At 43.1% G+C, this 20,585-nt stretch overlaps 1 protein-coding gene across 19 annotated transcripts in view; it reads right to left on the bottom strand.

Annotated features, from left to right (window-relative positions):
• Positions 1-20,585, bottom strand: part of ZMIZ1 (zinc finger MIZ-type containing 1) — a 477,780-nt gene that overhangs the window by 61,697 nt on the left and 395,498 nt on the right. For all 19 annotated transcript variants that reach the window (XM_056799734.1, XM_056799767.1, XM_056799744.1 and 16 more), the window contains one exon: positions 5,409-5,553. In XM_056799734.1, coding sequence (XP_056655712.1) covers positions 5,409-5,553 — 145 coding nt within the window. The remainder of the gene's footprint in view (positions 1-5,408; positions 5,554-20,585) is intronic.

Below are 20,585 nucleotides of genomic sequence, written 5' to 3'. Positions count from 1 at the left end.
ACTCCCATTGTAGTATAATATAAATAACTGTGCTGGGTAGTTGCCCTACATCTTGACTTAAATATAGTTTCATTGTTTTATGCATTTAAAACCATTATTCTGCACTATGCACAAGTGGGTAAAATCAGTAACAAGACCCAAATACAGTCAAGTAATGAATGGGCATAAGGGTGATCAGAACATATTCATTATGAAGGTGTACCAGGGTGCAAAATGTACCTTGGGAAGAGTTTCTTTTTGGTGTGAAATATCATTCTCCATCCAACTAATTTAATAATACCAAATGATAAATCCTTTTTTTTTTTGGTCTAGACCTATTTTTTTTCCCTTCCGTGTTAAAAAGTCTATGTGCAAAAGTTAAAAACAAACAAACAAAGAAAAAAACATTTTTCTGAGAAGGGGGGCTATTAGCTTCACCAGATGAAAATTGAGGACACTATAGTGCTTGCCAATAGGAAGCCGTGATATCCAATCCAACCTTAGACACTTTCTGGTTATGTGACCCTGAACAAATCATTTAACCTCTCTTTGCCTCAGTTTCCTCAACTATAAAATGGGAATAATAATAATAATACCAACCTCTCAGGGTTGTCGTGAGGATCAAATGATATAATACTTGTAATTGCATAGTGCCGGGCACATATTAGGCGCTTTTAAAAATGTTTGTTTCTTTCCTTCCTTCCTTTTGGAGCTAACAAAGATCAGCACCACAAAGGTTCAGAATCCCTGAAGTAATGATAAGAACTCACAAGACCTCAGTTTACATCCCAGCTGTTTCACTTACTCCCCATGTGATACTGAGTAAGTGAGTGACTTCCTTTCTAGGGACTTCAATTTCTTCAAGTGCAAAACAGAGCTTAGACTAATTTATTGAAACTAGTGGTCAGTCAATCAGTCAAGAAACATCTGTTAAGAATGCTTCTAGCTCTAAAGTTCTATGGGGCCAAGTATTTGCTCAGTAACTGATTGTTGGTTGACTGGATAGAGGAAAGTGACACTGAGCGGGCTGCCTTCTGCTTGGGTTGGTTCTTTACATTTAAAATATGGAGGGTCACAATGAATGATCTCTAAGGTTCTTTCCAGCTCTGCCATCCTATGAACAATCATTATGTCTAGATCCCACAGATGAGTTGGGGGATGGGGACTCAGAGCAGGAACAGGAGTGCTGGGAGGACATACCGGCTAGGGAAATGGAAGGCAGTGGGGGCAGTGGACAGAGGACCCAGCTGACTCTTGGGAGTTGCAAAATCCTTGTCTTGGGCCCTAATGCCCCTTAAACCAAAAAGAATCTTTCCCTTCTCTGTTCCTTGATCCTCTATTCTGCCTAAAGATCTACAAAAGGTTAGAGAACATAATAGAGGGGTTTAACTCTGAGTTTTCATCTTGGAATCAATATTGTACAAAGCACTGTTCCAAGGCAGAAGAGTGGTAAGGGCTACGCAATGGGGGTTAAGTGACTTGCCCAGGGTCACACAGCTAGGAAGTATCTATATTTGAACCCCAGACCTCCCATTTCCAGACCTCAATCCACTGAGTCATTTAGCTGCCCCCCAAATTTCACTAATTTAAATCAAATTCCTTAATTTCAGCTGGAGATCTGAGGCCATAGACTTCCTAGCCAGAATTGCCAATCCAATCCTAAGAGCTTCCAGAGGGAGGGGAACACTTTTACAACCAACTCAAATAGGATTAAAGAGTGAGAGGAGCCCGCAGTGACCGTCTTGGTCAACAAGGCCTTGCATAAAGCTTAATAAATGTTTGTTGAGTAATTTGAATCCCCTCATTTTCCAAATGAGGAATCAGAGAACACAAAAGGGGAAATAATTTTCCCAAAGTTGCAGAGGTACAAAGTCAACAAGGCAAGATTTTACAGCCAAAGGAGACCATATTTTTAAAGCATTTAGCACCATGTCAGGTATTTAATAGATACCTTTTCTCTCCCTTTTCTATCCAAATCCAAGGTTCTTTATACTATTGGAGAAGCTAAAACTCCAGTTTAAAAAAGGGGGTGGGAGTGGGGAGAGGACTGAGCCATCTGGGTGTGATCACAAAGCTTGGTTTTCCTTATCTATAAAATGGGATTGAACCTAAATCCTGAAGCTTCTGGGGGGAAATAAATGATCAGTAATTTGTGCCTGCCAGATCTTTTACAACACAGTTTACTCTCAATTTTGAGTGAATAACAATGTCCCCTTTGGGACATTTAAATATTTCAAATCACATCAAACCACCAGATATTTATGAGATGCCTAATAATACAAGGCAGGGTTTTTAATCCTTATCTGATTTCCCTCTGGCCCAATACACTCCAAGGAAGTCAGCCAGAGCTCATCTCTGTTCCCTAGAAATCCACTGCCTGCTCCTCCCCCAACACACTTCTCCCTTTTTTTCATATCATCTAAATTTGATACAACCTTCAAGGCTCGGCTCAAGTCCCAACTCTACTGTGATGCCTTTCCTAAAAAGGCTTCAGCTTCAGTTGTCTTTCCTTCTTCTCCCTTCCAGTTCTACCAATCCATCACTAATCCACACCTCCCATCTGGTGCTCCTCAAACACAACCTTGCCACATTTTATATATTTTGTTTCTTTTGATGTATAAATCCCAAGAGTGATTATTATTATTTTTAAAGCTCTTAACCTTCTGTCTTAATAGTAGTACTGTCCATGGGTTCCAAAGCAGAAGAGCAGAGAGAAGGGCTAGACAATGGGGTGTTAAGTGACTTGCCCAGGGTCACACAGCTAGGGAGTGTCTGAGGCCAGATTTGAATCCGGAGACCTCCTGTCTCTAGACCTGGCTCTCACTCCACTGAGTCACCTACCTGCTCTCAGGCAAACTATTTTGGGAAAGACAATGACAAAAAGGAATATGTTTTGCCAAGAATGGCTAAAAGAACTGGAGATGTAGGTCTTCAGAAGAGAAGATTAAATTAGGGAGAGCAGCATGGCTGTCTCAAATATCTGAAGACCCTTTCTACGCGGGAGGCTCTACACTTTTGGTATTGGTGGAGCAGATCAAAAGCTGGCCTTGGAGCCCAAAAGAATAAAGTTCAAGTCCTCCCTTTACTATCTGCTGGCTGTGTGACTCAGGGAAAGTCTCTTAACATCATAGAGCCAAAGGAAACTGTCTAGTTTACAGATAAGGTGGCAGGCAACCTGTGTGGGCAAGGGAAATGCCTTCATCTGGGAGTTTCCTCTATCAAGGAAGCTGCAGGTCTAGTCTGTCTGTCTGTCTCTCTTTGTGGTTTCAGAGGGTGATCAGAACTCTAGAGCTGGAAGGGACCTTGTAATTTTAACACTGAACACTGGAGCTGAAATTCATAGAACCCTTTAGGAGGGAAGGGAGCAAGTATTTATATAGCACCTACTATGTGTCAGGCATTTCATTAAGCACTTTACCAATATTTCTGCAATTCTGGGAGATAGGTGCTATTATTATCCTCATTCTATAGGTGAGGAAATAGGCAAACAGAGATTAAGTGATATAGCCAGGGTCAAAAGGTATGAAGTGTTTGAGGTGAGATTTGAACTCAGGTCTTCTTGACTCTAGACCCAGGGCTCTATTTGCTATATGTCTCAACTGCCACTAGACTGGGTGTGAATCAGACATTTTAATAGTCAAGAGCTATAAACTACTGAAGTGTCTGTTCTGTGAGGTATACGGTTTCTATTTTTTTTCTTTTCCTTTCTTTTTTTGACATGTCTGGGAATGCTCAAAGAGAAACTGGATACCCATCTGTCTCGGATGTCATAGACAAGATTTCATCGACTAGATAGGAGGTTGGACTTCCAAGGTCCCTTCTGATTCTTTTTTTTAAACCCTTACTTTCCATCTTAGAATCAATACTGTGGGTTAGTTTCAAGGCAGAAGAGTGGTAAGGGTTAAGTGACTTGCCTAGGGTCTCACAGCTAAGAAGGATCTCAGGTCTAATTTGAACCCAGGACCTTCTGTATCTGGATCTGGCTCTATCCTCTGAGCCATTCAGCTGCCCTCAATCCTTCTGACTAAAGATTTTACAAGTCTAGGACTTGATTGACAAAAGTCTGACCATCTCGCACCTTTCTTTCTAGACTATGAGCTGAAGGGATTGTATCAGATATTCTCCAAGCTCCCTTCTGGTTCTGGATTTCTAAGTCCCAATACAGACATTCGCCTTCTTGTAACATGCTCCAAAGCTCAATAGGGATTCCTGTTGGAGCATCTGTGGCTTCAGTTCACTCATGTCACTGCCCCCACCATTAGCACAGATAATTGAGAATAGACTGCGTCATTCTGGAAGCTCATCTTTGCCATCAACTCAAAGGAGGAGGAGATAGGCAATATAAAAAGCTTGGTTGTTCAAAGGTTGGCCATTTAAAAGTTCAGGTATGAGCGTTGTGGATTCTAAACAGAAACTTCCAGGATAGTTAATTGGGAAAAGCAGCCAGCCTAATGGAAAGCTAACTCAGCAGCCTGGACATCCAGGAGGCAAAACAGGCAGTCAAGATGTGCTTGGCTCCTTTCTTGGAGGTGGCTGCCCAATGGCCCCATCCTCTGGATGTACTCTTTTAGCTCTGACTGGTCTAACGTGCCAGCTAACTTTCTAGCAACCATTTCTTTCCTTTTCCAATAAAAACTCTTCCCTTCCCTCTTAGAATCCATGCTGTGTATTGGATCCAAGGCAGAAAAGCAGTAAGTGAGGCAGTCAGAGTTAAGTGACTTGCCTAGGGTCACACAGCTAGGAAGTATCTGAATTCAGATGTGAACCCAAGACCTCCTGTATCTAGACCTGGCTCTCAATCCATTGAGCCACCTAACTGCCCCGAACCATTTCTTTTCAAGAGAGGCAGACTGCACTCTCCCAAAGAAAACTGGATAAAGCTCTGACTAGAGGCTGAGGAATGGTTTTGATGACCTCTCCAAGGCCTCCCTTTAATCCCTTAGTTTCTCTAGTTTACTTAAAGTCCTAGCTTTGGAGTTTCCCTGTAGATATTAGAAAGGAGTAGACAGGGAAAGAAGGGGAATTCCCTGGGCTACAGAAGAGCCATCCAAAGTCAAGATTTCTAAGCCACTATTGAGGGTAGTTCTATAATTAGGAAGAGAAAATCCAGGCTCATTTTAATGAGATAGATATGACTGGGGAGAAGACACTGTCCCTCGGCCCTTGGGGAACTCCCAGTCTGATGGGACACATACATGTCACCTCTTCCTCAGGAAGCTTCTGGTCTGATGGGAGAGATGGGCCTTCCCCTCCCGTTGGGAACCTCTCCACAAGGACATCTTTGACCATATGGAGACGGCTGCCCGACTCACACGGGAGTGAGAGACCAGTGTCCCTGATGGCTGTCTTCCCACCATCAAGAACCTGTGATGGGATCTCAAGTCAGCAAGAGTCTGGCCCAAGCCCTCAGCAGTCCCACAATGACTCACCTGTGTGACAGCGTGGGTTTCATGGAGCTCATGGAGTTAAGGGGGGGCTGCATGGGGAGCTTCCCAGGAGGATCACTCTGCCGGCTTTTCTGGTGACGGAGGAGGAGCAGCCGGCCCAACTCTTCACACCAGGATGAGAGCAGAGCTGGAAGGAAATACAAGCAACAGGTTAACATACTTTCCTGGAGCCAGTCACTCAGGCAGCTAACACTATTAAGTACCCAACACATGCCAGGCATTGTATCAAGGTTAAAAAGAAAGAGAGAAAGAAAAAAACAAGTCCGTGCTCTCCAAGAGCTCACAATCTAATGGGGAGACCATATGCAAATAACTATATGCCACCAGCTATATATGCACGATAACCTGGAAGAAACCTCAGAAGGTACGATTGTTATTGTTGTTGTTATTATTTTAACAACCCTTACCTTCCATCTTGGAATCAATACTGGGTATTGGCTCCAAGGCAGAAGAGTGGTAAGGGCTAGGCAATGGGGGTCAAGTGACTTGCCCAGGGTCACACAGCTAGGAAGTGTCTGAGGCCAGATATGAACCCAGGACCTTCCGTGTCTGGGCCTGGCTCTCCATCCATGGAGCCATCTAGCTGCCCTTGGAAGGTATTATTATTATTAAGAGAGGCTAGAAAAGGCTTCTCCCAAAAGCAGGTCATTCTCTCTCCCCCAGGCTCTCTTTTCAATTTTTCTTTTTTGGTGTTATAAGAGATGGCCCTCTGGAAGAAGAAGGAAGAATGACCTCTAGATTATAGATTCAGGCCAACCTCCTCATTTTCCACTGAGGAACCTTTAGCTGAGACTAGAAGGAAGCCAGGAGGCAATGAGGAAGGAGTCCTCTAGGCATGGGACACAGGAGAAGTCCTTGAAGAGAATTCACTTCCCTCACTTATTGTCAGTTTCTATCCCATGCTCCCCCTAAGACAGCTCCTTCTTCCCTTCCCCACATAGTAAGGAGTCTAATGGAGAGTGTCCTGGGCCAGGTTCATACATTGTGAGACCCAGTGGAGACCTGTCACCAAACTGGGCAGCCAGCATTTTACTAAAGACCTACTATGCGTCAATCACAGTGATAGGCACTGAGAGTACAGAAATAAAAATGAAATATCAGGGCAGGAGACACCATGCCTATAGATGGATATATACAAAACGAAAAAAGATTTTTCAAAGGAAAGCACTGGAGCTGGGGAGTCAGAGTCCAAAAGGCTTCATCTAATGGGTAGTATCTGAGCTGGGATTAGAAGAAAACTAGCAGGTGGGTGGTACGGTGGCTAGAGCACCCCCAATGATGGCTTGTCCTTGAGAGTTGATGCAAAAGATAAGGATGCCAATGTCCAAAAAATGAGGTAGGCCAGGCTCATGGTGACAGGGAAGAACAATGGGTAGATAGCCTTAGAGCTGACCTAATATCCTTGAAAAAGGAAGAAAACCAGAGAATGGTCTCCAATGTGCTGGCTATCAGGGGTTGTTGATTTGGATGCATCCTAGCTGGATGAACCTAGGCAAGTCACTTAACCTCTAGGCAATGTCTAAGCTAGGGATTTTAAACTTTTTTGTTTCAGAGAACTTCCTCCCCTCCCCCCCTTTGGTGAAGTCTTAGAATATTCTTCAGTTGTTTCAGTCACATCCAAGACTTCATGACACTATTTGGAGTTTTCTAGGCAAAGATACTGATGTGGTTTGCTATTTCCTTTTCCAGCTCATTTTATAAATGAGGAAACTGAGGCAAGCTGGGTTAAGTGGCTTGCCCAAGGTCACATAGCTAGTAAGTATCTGAGGTCAGATCTGAACTCAGGTCTTCCTGACTCCAGACCCAGTGCTCTATCCATTGCATCATCTAGCTGACCTCAGCATGATGCTTTTATAAGACAGAATATAGGATTACAAAGGAAACCAATAATATTGAAAAACAGCTATTAAAATGTTTTTAAAAAGTGTTTTTTTTGGTGGGGGGAGCAGCTGGGTGGCTCAGTGGGTTGAGAGCCAGGCTCAGATATGAGAGGTCTTGGGTTCAAATTTGGATTCAGACTCTTCCTAGCTGTGTGACCCTGGGTAAGTCACTTAACCCCCATTGCCTAGCCTTCACCACTCTTCTGCCTTAGAACTAATACACAGTATTGATTCTAAGATGGAAGGTAAGGGTTAAAAAAAATTGTTTATGGACTCTTGGGCTAAGAAGGCCAAGATTAAATGCTCTAAGGATTTTAGAGAAAGATGTATTAGAGGAGCCGAGAATGAAAATGCCTAGAGAGGCAGTGGTCTACACTGGTAGGGGGAAAATGTGCACACTGAGAAGATCACAGATCCACTGGAGTAACACATTCTAACTTGAAGGCTGTCAGAGGAGGCTGTGGCTACTCTGGGCATTCTAGGATGGAATACTTAGCATGGTGGTAACCTGTCAGCTCCTATAGCACAAAGAACATGAAAGCACCATGTAAATGTCAGCTGTTATTATTATTAGCTTGTCTGCCTGGGTACCTGGACACCAATACACAGAACACTGGTGTCTGTCTAGTGGGGAGCCTGTTTTTTTCTTCTTGTAGCTCAGCTTACTTAAGGTGGCATAATTGATGGAATAGTTCTAAAAGGAATAATTAAAAAGTCCTAGTTTAGGGGGAAATTTTAGGTTATGGTCAAGTACAAATTTAACATCCTCCCCACTTCAAAGAACTAGGAAAAGCTCCCCCTACTTATTTGTAGAAGTGGGGAACCAAGTGTGTGAACCACTAAATGTTGTCATTTTCTATAGTATGGCTAATTTTGCTGACCTGTTCCCCTTTCCTTCTCCCTCTCCCTTCTCCCTCGCTCTCATCTTTCTTTTAAATTCTTTGTTATAAAGGATCGCTTTCTGGGAAAGGGAGGAAGAATGATCTCAGAATTACAGATGGAGGCCAACCTCCTCATTTTCCAGAGGAAACTGAGACCAAAGGGGGTTAAAACATGACATTCCTAGGAATCACTGGAAAATGTTAGTGATACAAAAACAAAAGATGTCAACAAGTTTTGAAAAATAAGATGCAGTCAGGCCAGAAATATTAGGTGAAGAAAAATCAAATTGTGAGAATGAAAAAAAACACATTTCTAGCTAACACTTCACAATGGAAAATGTAGGTGATGTGAAAACAAAAGATATCAATCCATTTTTTAAGCAGATGGGGTCAGGCCAGAAATGTTAACAGCAGAAAGCTAAAAATCTTAGAATGAAAAATAGCGTCATCAAGTAACATTTTCCATCTCTTCTAATAAAGAAAGACACCGATTAGTCCCTCATTGCTTACAGTGTCAGCTCTGTGAGGGCAGGGACTGACTTAAAAAAAAAGAAAAGAAAAGAAAATACCCTGCAGCCCTAGCATAGTGCTGTGTGAATAGTGAGGTTCAGAATGAATCAGTGTAAGGACTTCACTCAGAGCAAAGCTGGTGGAAGCCTTTATTGAGAACCACTGTAGAGACCCCAGGTGAATTTGGCATGTCAGAGGAAGGTTTGAATGAGACTCTTTTGAATGGTCTGGTCCTGGAAAGAGGTCACTGTGTCATCTCTAAGATCCAGCTTCTCCTTGAATTAGCAGTCTACCCTGGGATTCCAGCTACCAGCCAAGCCAGACTCTGGGGAACGCAGCCATGGCTTCTGGGAGAGGAATGCTCACCTACCCCTGTTCAGATGTATGCAAAAACCAGGGGATCATAGATTGTCCAAAGTAGAAGGGATCTTAGAGTCTCTCTAATCTGAAATACCTGAGTTCAAATCTGACCTCAGCTACTTTTTTTGTGGCCCTGGGTAAATCACTTCACCTCTTCCTACCTCTTCTTTCTCACTTTGCTATCTACAAAATGGGAATAAGAAGAGGATTATTTCTTATTTCAATGAAGAAGGAAAGGGAAACTAGTATTTTTGCCAAGAAGCTCCCATATGGGGTCACGTAAAGTTGGACACCACTAAATGACTAAGTATTAAAAGATTATATTTGTATAATTTGTAAAGTGTGTTGCAAACTTTAAAGCCATCATTTCATATACGTTTACATGTGTCTTTATGTAGATGTGCATGTTCACTTTTTGGTCATGTTTGACTCTTCATGACCTCATTTGGGGTTTTTCTTAGCAAGGATATTAGAGCACTTCGCCATTTCCTTCTCCAACTCATTTTTTTACAGATGAGGAAACTGAGATAAGTAGGTCACACAGCTAGTAAGTGTCTGAGGCTGGATTTGAATTCAGGAAGATAAGTCGACTCCAAACCTAGTGCTCTATCTACTGTACCACCTAGCTGCCTGTTTTATATAAATATATATATATGCATATATATATATATACATACACATATATATACATACATATATATATACATACGTATATATATATACATGCATATATGTCATTATTATTATTTTGGAGACTGACAAACAAAAGTGTGGAGAGAAGTGACTTTCCCAAGGTCACGGAATTCATAAGCAGCAAAGCCAACATTTGAGACTTGTTCTGATCTCCAATCCAACATTCCTTCCACTGGCCCTTTCTGGAAACCAGACTGTTCAAAAGGCCAATACTGTAATGTACAATGGATGGCTGGGCTAAGGCAGCTGCCTCTCTGCTTCTCCCCAGCTGAGGGTAATTGCCCAGTGTGGCACGGCAACCAGCCACTGAAGCCAGGTTAGGCAGGAGAATCAGCGCAGAAAGAGGAGGAAAAGTTACACTGAAAATGCCGCCATCTTCCCATTGCCTGGATGTGCTCCACTCAAACCTATATGGCTTTGTAGTTCAGGCAGGGGTTCTTAGCCTGGGCTCCACACTGAGGCTTCAGAGACAGATTTCAGGGGAATCCATGAACTTGGATGGGGGAAAAATTTTTACCTTTAATAGGTAGATTGAAATTTGACATTTTTAATAATAAAATTGAAATAGATTTGACCAACCTGCTCCAAGGGTCTAAGATATATACAATTTTATTTTATTTATTTATTAATTAAATCCTTATTTTTTATATTTTATATTTATTTATTAATTAAACTCTTACCTTCCACCTTAGAATCAACACTATGTATGCCCCCTAACATATGATTTTAAAGAATTAATGGCGGCAGCTGGGTGGCTCAGTGGATGGAGAGCCAGGCCTAGAGATGGGAGGTCCTAGGTTCAAATCTGGCCTCAGACACTTCCCAGCTGTGTGACCCTGGGCAAGTCACTTTACCCCCATTGCCTAGCCCTTACCACTCTTCTGCCTTGGAACCAATACACAGTATTGACTCTAAGACAGAAGGTAAGGGTTTAAAAAAAAAGAATTCATGAGGGACTAACTTGTGGGTGTGTGTACTCAGCTCATCTAGTACTTGCCAGAATGAATGTCCCAGAATGGGACAGACGAATGCCAATGAGCCATAGAACTTAAATCTAGATGGGGAGATAAGTACGAGAGAAGTTTGGTAGTTGGGCCCCATGGGCAGTGAGGTCATTCAATACCAGGCAGGCAAAGCCAAAGGCTCTCACTAGGAGGCAAAGCCTGGAAAATAGTGACAAAGATCCTTTGAAGCCTTCTTTCCTACTATATATAATAAGGCACAACTCAGATTCATATGTTGTGGCATCCTTGTTACTGGCACAAAACAGACAACACCCACTTTTCCCCCTAAAGATATCAGAGAGAGAGAATGAGAGGGGGGTGGAGGGGAAGAAGGGAGGAATATGGGGGGGAGGGGGGAGAGAGAGAAAGAGAGAGCAAGAGAGAGAAGAGAGACAGAGACAGACAGAGAGAGGGGGGAGAGGGGGGGGGGGAGAGAGAGAGAGAGAGAGAGAGAGAGAGGCAGGCCATTTGACATTTGGGTGATTGTCTGGAAAACTGCAGGTTGCTTCCTGGACCTGTTTGCACTTATTATATAAATACAAGCAGAGCACACATCTGTCGCAGCTGGATAGAGAAGCACACTGCATCCTACAGCTATTCAATAAGATAAAACAAACTAGAAATGAATTTCCAGATTACACTATTCATCCTTGGCATGCTTAGTTACCGCCTTTTTTATTTTTTTAAATGCTGGCGGCACTGGGAGCATCTAGACTCATTGAAACTCGGAGCACGGGAACTACAGGATCGCAGGATAATGAAGGAAGGGATGGATAAAGAAATGAGCACAAAGGACAGCCACAGATGGTGCTGTCTTTCCCTACTCTCAGGCCGTAGAGCGGGCTGGTGAGGCAAGCAGCTGCCTTTCTTCTCCTTTTCCTGATCAGGCAGAATGGCCTTTGCAGAGCAGCTTGGACCCCTTTCTGCCCCAGAGTAATGACAGGGTAAGCCATCGAATGCCATGGTCACAGCCTGGCTCTTCACCACCCTCCTCCCCAAGCCATAGCTCATGTGTTGGGGGACATAGTTCAGACTCCTTTCCTGAAAAGTCAAGTAGGCACCTCAGCTTGCCTTTTAACCCAGAGATAAGCTCTAGAGTTCAAGTCACTCTCCTCTTTCCCTTAAACTTCATAGAGGCCCTTTTATAGTGAAAGTGAATTCTTTTCCCTTAAATGGAAAAAACAAACCACCCAGTAACAATGGTAAATCCATGCCCCCAACTTAGCTAGTAATGGAAGAGAAAAACATTACATCATGTATATAAATATATATGATCTCGTATTTTTACATTATATATGCACATTTATGTATATATTACATGCAATGTACACAATAACATGTAGCCTATATGAACTCTAGGGGTATGTGTCATGGACAGCTTGTATAATATATCTCTACATCTACAAGGGATAAGTGCCCGACCTGACACATATTCTTTTCCTTTCTTAGCACGTGCTCTCTCCGTCTCTGGGGCTGCTGGTCCTAGGGCATCAGGGCTATGCAGAAGACTTGTAGCCCCATGCATGGCTGCTAGAAGAGGCACGTGCTTTTATTATGGCACAAGCCAAGTCAAGTGGTTTGAAGGCAAATGTTGATAAGTACAACCCCCCACCATGGAAGGAAATCCGGGGCAGCTGTCAGAGAGAGGGAGAAGAAAGAAGGAGAGAAAGGAAGGAGGAAAAGGGGAGAAAGGAGAGCCAGAATCAGAGAAATAGGCAGGTGAAGAAGCAGAAGGAGAAAGCACATGCCTTTCTGTGGTATTTTTGTGTCTGTGTGAGCAGATACAGGCTCATTGAAGAACCAGCATCTGTTCTTCAAGGAAGGATCCGCCTTGTTGAGTTCAGAGCCTCATCACCAGGATGGCCATAGGTGAATGACGTTCTGTTTTGATGGGTTTCTTTTGGGCCATAGAAGCTTTTGAAGCTCATCTTAATAATCCTATATGGGGAGGCAGCTAGGTGATTCAGTGGATAGAGAGTGCCAGACCTGGAGTTGGGAGGTCCTGAGTTCAAATTGGACCTCAGATTATTCCTAGCTATGTGATCCTCGATAAGTCACTTAACCCCAATTGCCTAGCTCTTACCATTCTTTTACATTGGAACCAAATACACAGTGTTGATTCTTTCTCTCCCTCTCTCCCTCTCTCCCTCTCTCCCTCTCTCCCTCTCTTTCTTTCTTTCTTTCTTTCTTTCTTTCTTTCTTTCTTTCTTTCTTTCTTTCTTTCTTTCTTTCTTTCTTTCTTTCTTTCTTTCTTTCTTTCTTTCTTCCTTCCTTCCTTTCTCTTCCTTTCTTTCTCTTCCTTTCTTTCTCTTCCTTCCTTCCTTCCTTCCTTCCTTCCTTCCTTTCTTTCTTTCTCTTCCTTCCTTCCTTCCTTCCTTCCTTCCTTCCTTCCTTCCTTCCTTCCTTCCTTCCTTCCTTCCTTCCTTCCTTCCTTCCTTCCTTCCTTCCTTCCTTCCTTTCTTCCCTCTTTCTTTCTGTCTAACCCTTATCTTCTGTCTTAGAATAAGATTGAACAAGAATGGTAAGGTCTAGGCAATTAGGGTTAAGTGACTTACTCAGGGTTACACAGCTAAGAGGTGGATTTGAACCCAGGACCTCCCAATTCTAGACCTAGCACTCTATCCACTGAGTTACCTAGTTACCTCTATGTATTGATTCTAAGACTGAAGGTAAGGGTTTAAAAAAAAAAAAGCCTAGATAGGTTGAGCTATACACCAGTGGTAGGAGTGTCTACACTGCCAAATCCTAGTGGCACCGAAGTCAGAAGATATGTGTGAATTGTATTGTCTCTCTATGCATGGGTCCTCCCTCACTTCTTACCTGGCATTTAACTAAAGGATATTTACTATATGTGGGTATCTATCTGAATACACAGACACCAATACACATATGTACGTGCATACATACATACTCTCACAGATTATGTTCTATGAAAGAATGTAAGCTCCTGAGGATAAGGACTGGGTCATTTGGGGCTTTGTCTCCCTAGCCCCCAGCACAATGCCTGGTACACAGGAAGCCCTCCATTGGGTGACAGGAATGCCAGGATCTGCAGTGCATTCATCTGCCCGGGTGGCTCTCACTGTGTCTCCAAGCCCCCATGGATGAGTTTCCATTTCTCTATCGCTGTGTGCTTCTGACTATTATTGCCACTGCCTTGGCTACCATTAGATGAACTCTGCTTTTATGTTGGTAGGGTGGTTTGCTGACGTTATCTCATTTAATCTCATCAAGAGCCACTGGGGCTCTGGGCTGTTATGAATTTTCCTACTCTCCAAGAGGAAGGGGGAAATCCCCACTCCCTGCTGGTATCAGGCTAGACGCAGCAGTTCATAAGGGAGAAATCAAAGTGGAAGGGTGGGGAGAAGACTGAAAAGTCCCCAGCACCTGGAGGGCTTTGTGGGAAACCCTGGGGAGCCTTTCCCATCCCGGGGAGAAACCCAAGCTCAAGGACGAAAGCCACTGATCCAACAAGTCTGATGACTAGCTCGGGACCCTCATGTTCATACTCACAAGACACTCTCGCTTGCATCATGGGCAGCCTACAACATTATCATCTGATGGCTGCCCAGCATCTCTCTGTGACCTAATGAAGGCTACCATTCTGGAGACTGAGAAGAGGGCTTCCTTTACACGAAAGATGGCATAGATTAACACAACCATTTCAGGACTGTAATGCAATAAATATAACACAACAAACATTTATTAAATACCTAATATGTGTGGGACAGCTAGGTAGCTCAGGGGATAGAGCACTGGCACTCTTCAGTCAAAGATCTGAATTCAAATAAAGCCTCAAACACTTACTAGCTGTGTGACCCTGGGCAAGTCCCCTAATCTTCTTTGCCTCAGTTTCCTCATCTGTCAAATGAGCTAGAGAAACAAGTGGCAAACCATTAGGGTTTATTTCTGCCAAGAAACTCCAAAAATATCATAAAGAGGAGGACGTGACTGAAACAACCGAACAACCACCAAAAAAATCAATAAAAATAAAATTTAAAAAAAAAAAGGAAAAATCACCAGGACCTGGCAACTCTGAATATGAGAAGGTAAAAAAGCTGGATGAAAATGTAGGCTAAGGTGGCGAATGTAGAAGAATGAGTGAATGGTGATACCACAGACAGAAATAGTAAAATCAGAAGGGATGGTCCCATTACAGCTTTTTGGTTACGAGGAGAAGATGGTCAGAGAAGGGATCAATGGGGGCCTATGGATTTTCTAATGCATTTCATTTGCTTTATACACATGCCTGTCAATGAATACAATCTTCAAATTGGGTGATTTAGCTGGGCGGATCCCAAAGTGCTGGGTAAGCATCTCCCAGCAGCCAGACACACTGAAGCACTCCCTGGAAAGAAAAATAGAGCAGATCCCCACACTAATCTATTTACCTATTATGAGACCCAGGTATTAGTTACAGCTTATCACCTCAGTCAATCACCTCCCCTTGTTAGGAACCATGCTTCTTAAAGGGGTAGGGCTGAATAAACTGTTATTTATAAGGAGAAACTATATTTACCAGGAAGGCTGCAGAGGAGGAAGAGAGGAAGGCTGGCAGCTAGGTAATATCAATTGGGCAGCCTCCCAGGGGGATGGCAAAGGGAGCACAATTGGATTACTGCATCCTCTCTGCGGCAGACAGTTCTGTGGGAGGTTTGCCAGACTCATTTATTATCCCACTGCAATGGGGATATTTAAGGCAAGAGAAGTCCACATCTAGCTGGGAACCAAATTCTGGCTACCCATCAATCTGGTTGCTAAGCCCTAGGCAGGAGGTAAGAAGGCAGCTTGCTAGAAGGAAATCCTCACATAGATGCAATTTTCCCCAAAAGCTCCTGAAATCACTGTTAGATGCTCAACAAACATCTCCTTGACTATTTCTAGGTCTAAGGCACTGTGCTAGCCCTTGAGGGGATTCAAATTGGATTAAGATGTGATTGTTGCTTTTTAAAAAAGAAACAAACCCTTACCATTTGCCTTAGCATTGATCTTCAGTACTGGATCCAAGACAGAAGAGCAATAAGGGCTAGGCAATGGGGGCTAAGTGACTTGCCCAGGGTCATACAGCTAAGTGTCTGAGGCCACTTTTGAACTCAGGACTTCCTGATTCTAGGTCTGGCACTCTATCCACTGAGTCACCTAGCTGTCTAATAATTATCAATCTCAAAGAGATCACAATCGTGTATTTTTAGAGCTGCAAGGGGCTTTAGAAGCAATCTAGTCTCTAAATTTTACAGATCAGGAAACTCAGGTTCAGAAGAGTAATCACCAAATAGTAACACCTTATATATAATATCTACATGGGGCAGCTAGATGCACAGTGGATAGAATGCCAGAACTGGAGTCAGGAGGTCCTGAATTCAAGTCTGGCCTCAGACAATATGTGATCCTGGGCAAGTCACTTCACCTTTGCCTTAGTTTTCTCATCTGTCAAGTGTTCAAACCAATCTGGTATCTTTGCCAAGAAAACCCAAAATGGGGTCACAAAGAGTTGGATGTGACTAATGTGCACGTGTGCGTACACACACACACACACACACACACACATACACACATGCACAGAGCCCCACTGGTGATGTACAATAGTAAAAAACAAGAGCCCTTGCTCTCATGAAGATCACAGTCCAGTTGGGTAGCAAGGACGTTCATCTGTGAAAAGTGACTTAACGATCTCAATTTCATTTGCCAAATGCCAATTAACTATCTCAGATTCATACTTAACAAAATAAAGGAGCTGGGCTAGATGACTTGGAAGGTTTCTTCTTTGACATTGTATGATCTACATTTTTTCCCATCCTTCAAACCTCAGAACAAGTTTTTCATCTTCCATAAAGAGAAGTGAAGTTATTTCTGACCATTTCTATGGAAGGCAGTTTGGGACAGTGTCTAGAGCCCTGGAGTTGGGGTGAGCAAATCCATGAGCTTTGAATTCTAGTTTAGAAACTTAGCTGTATGGGTGACCCTGGACAAGTCACTGAATCTCTGTCGGCCTCTTGAGGATAACAGCCATTGTGCCTGCCTTTTAGGGTGGTGGTGAGCTTCTGATGATTTGTGTAGGTATAGCATTCTGCAAATCTTGCAGCTCTTTGCGAATGGCCATTTTGAGTGGTGTCGTTTTTCCATAAGGCATTTGTTAATTACTCTAGTCCTCAAAGATCTCTCTCCTTTAAGCCCCTTAGTTCAGGGACTGAACCATGATATTTAGTCTAAACCTTCATAAAATAATTTAAAGTGGTTTCATGGGTGTTCAGTTTCTCTTACAAGAGACTATAATCCCTCTGAAGATGAGGACCTTACCTTCTCTTGCTTCTATTCCAGTGCCTAGCATAGAACTGTGCTTAATGAAAGGAGAAAACTGTATAGAGAAACCAGTAAATAGCATAACGATTTCTCACTTTCTATTCCTCTAATCAATCATTTCTGTTCCCTTCCTTCAATGTCACTTTTAAAATGGAGAGAGTCAAATGTGGAATGCTCTTCTGAACTCATGCTAATCCCTCATCCCCCTTTCCATTTTTAAGGGAAGTCTGGACTTAGCACAACATAATCTGCCTAAATCTGCTTTCCTTCCCAAAGGAGTTTTGGTTCTCTGTATTTGTCCATTTCCTTTTCCTTCTTGAAGGTATGCTCACTTTCAACCTCCCCACTTCACCCTATGCCTTCTGGGAAATCTCTTGTCCTGTAAAAATTACCAGTGCCACTGAGAAATAGTGGCCAGAGATGGGGGTGGGGAGCATAATGGGAAGGGCCATGCTCTAGACAGAATAAAAGAAAGCTTAAATTGACCTAAAACATCTCAGAGTTGGAAGGACCTTCAAGGGCCTCTTATCTGAATAAGAATTCCCTCTACCAAATTGTCAAATAAGTGGTTCCCCCAACCAAAGGTTAAAGAGATCTAAGTAAGAATAGTCTAACAACTAGCACCTAGTACGCAGTCCATTCTATTTTCAGGCAGCTTTAATTCTTAACAAAATTTTCCTTTTATTGAGCTTAAGTTTCCCCCTCTGCAATTTCCACCAAATTTCCAAAGGGCAACACATATACCTGTTAATTCTCTCAGCCTGCCATGTCCATCCTATAAAAGGGAATGAGGCAGGGAGAGAAGAGTCTGGGACCCCAGTTTGGGGTGAGTGATCAGCAGGGGTTTGTTGCACATGTAATCTTGGCCTTAAGTTCAAAAGCTATTGGGGGCTTTGGTCTCACTCTTAAATGGGACAGTTATGATAGGTTCCATGGCTCACCTTATTCTAAGTCCTAAAATAAAGCTGGTCATCAACTTGGAAAAAAAGGACACTGAATCACAGAATACTAGATTGTTCAGGGTCCTTTTAAAACACTGAACCCAGCTGCCTCAATTTACTAATGGGGAAATAGATATTCAGAGAAAGGATATGACTTGCCCAAGGTAAGCTAGCAAGAATATCAAAAGATCATACAATCATAGAATCAGAGCGAGAAGGGAACTCAGAGGACACATAGTCATTTTATAGATGAAGAAACAGATGTCTAGAAGGTTGACTTGCCCAAGGTCACAGAGGTGGTAAATAGCAGAGTGGGGTTGAGCCTGGTTTCTCTGGGGTCATTGTTCTTCCCACTGGATAGAATTGCCTTTCCCAAGCCTCAGGGTTGGGGATTGAACCCAGGACACCTGATTACATTTTTCATAGCTCTTTCTACCCTTTTGACTAGATTACCCAGAGGTGACACAGAACCAAGGGTATATGCCCAACTACATCATGTACATACCCACATATGTCTGAAAATAGAAACCCAGTGCACCCACCTACATCACACGTATACCTGAATATGTCTGTAAATACAGAAACAAGGCTGTGCACCTCCCCACATTATGTATCTATCCACAGGCAAATTCCCAGTACAACTAATAGTCTTGCCCATTTGATACAAGTAGTTGACTCTGATGACCCTGGTCCAATGGCTTCACGTAAGTCCCAAAGAGGCCCCCTTTTCCCTTCAGCTCTTCCTTCGGAAGCTGCTGACAAGAGCATTACGGGGGCAGCATGTGAAACCATGTCATGTGCTGCTGTGCAGGCAGAAATGTGTGGTGCCAGGAAGCAAGAATCAATTCTTCTAGCAGCAGCTGCTGCCGCCACCGCCGCCACCATGGCTCCCCCCTCCCTCCGTGCTCCCTAATTGATATATTATTGCAACCACTGAAAAGAAGACTGGGCCCCAGAGAAGGAAATGCAGCCGGAGGGAGGATGGTCAGGGGAGTAGAGGCTCTTTCCTCTCACTTATCTATGGCATGGGCTCTCATCCCTGGGCCTACCCAAAGAGGAGCCCTTCCCAAGAGCAACTGATGCCCCAGAGGGGAACCTGAGGACTCTGCCAAAACTGAACCAGTTGGGTTCTTGGGAAGGGAGGAAATTTTGGCTTCAGGGTTTCCTGAAGTCAGAAGAAAAGAGCTAGGGATCCTTAATCCAGAGGGTCTTCTTGGCCAGAGAGTAGACAGGGAACCATTTTGAAATGTTTAGTCTGCATTCCTCTGAAGCCAGAGTGGTTGGAGATTCCATGAAAGTCCAGTCTTTCCCATAGTCTGCATCTACCAGCCACTCACCACTGTTTTTTAATTTGGGGAACAAGGAAGTCAAAGTTTAAAAAGGATGGGATTGGAGGGAGGAAGGAAGGAAGGAAGGCAAGTACAGATGGGGATTTCCTATAGCTTAGTAAGTGTGGTTTCTCTGGTAAGAAGAGCCCTTGTAAGTCCCCTTCCTCCTCCTCTACTCCCCCCACCCCTTGCTAGCTTCCCAGGAAGGCAGCTGCAAACAACAGCTCACATCATTACTTCATACTTCCTTTAAACAGAAAATAAGGCCACCTGGGGACACTGGGAGGCCCTGGAGGTGCAGAAATGAGGAAGGAGGGTAGCTTCAAGAGAATTGAAACAATTTTGAATTGTGTAAGAAAGTCACTAAGTTGTTTCTATCCATCCAGCCAGCCATTACATTACTAAGCACATAGCCTAAAGAGATCAGTGACAGAAAGAAGCCCCTTATAGATAACAGAATATTCAGAGCTCTCACTCTTTGTATAGAGTGCTGGTTGGTTGGGGAAATTGTAGCATGAGAATGAAAAGGAACATTATTGTAGCAAGAGACGGCTTGAAGGAGGGGGCTGAGGCTGGCTTCAGTGTTCCTTTTATTTTAATTGAGATATTTTGTTTTTATATCACCTATGTTTCCCAATGTTTTCTACTCCCTTCCTTGAAAGCTGTCCTTTACAATAAAGAAGAAAAAATAGGGGGAAAATTTTTTTTTCAGCAAAACTAACCAATATACCAAGAAGAAAAAATAAGGGGAAAAGAATTCAGCAAAATGAATTGATGTATCAAAAAAAAACAAAACCAAAAAACCCTGCCATCATATGCAGGGTTCCACATTAATAGTCTCCCATATCTGGAAAACAAACAAACAAAAACCCCTCAAAATGTGGGGTGGGGAGGAAGTACCATCTCTATGTCTTTTTTGGTATCAACTCCCAGTGATTTTTTAAAGCATGATTGCCCTTCCCTTTTCTCCTACCCACCCTGAAGGTTTCTTACTTCTCAAAATAGCATCCTGAAATCACATCACCATAGTCCTGGGCACATTGCAAGTTTTTACATAAACTTACTGAGAAAGGAGAGGGAAAATTACAAGGAGAATAAGCCAGTGGGAAGCATTCCAGGAATGCTACTAACCTATCAGGTGGGCTCTGGGTAAGTCACTTCAATCTCCCCAGGGCTCAATTTCTTCATCTGAAAAATGAAGATAACAACCCCCTCCCTACCTCATTTACAGGGTTGTCGTGAGGACTAAATGAGACAATACC

This window comes from Monodelphis domestica, chromosome 1, assembly GCF_027887165.1.
Source record: "Monodelphis domestica isolate mMonDom1 chromosome 1, mMonDom1.pri, whole genome shotgun sequence".
Taxonomy (NCBI): Eukaryota; Metazoa; Chordata; class Mammalia; order Didelphimorphia; family Didelphidae; genus Monodelphis; species Monodelphis domestica.
The sequence above is the reverse complement of the archived record's forward strand: the minus strand, read 5'-3'. Positions and strand labels throughout refer to the sequence as shown.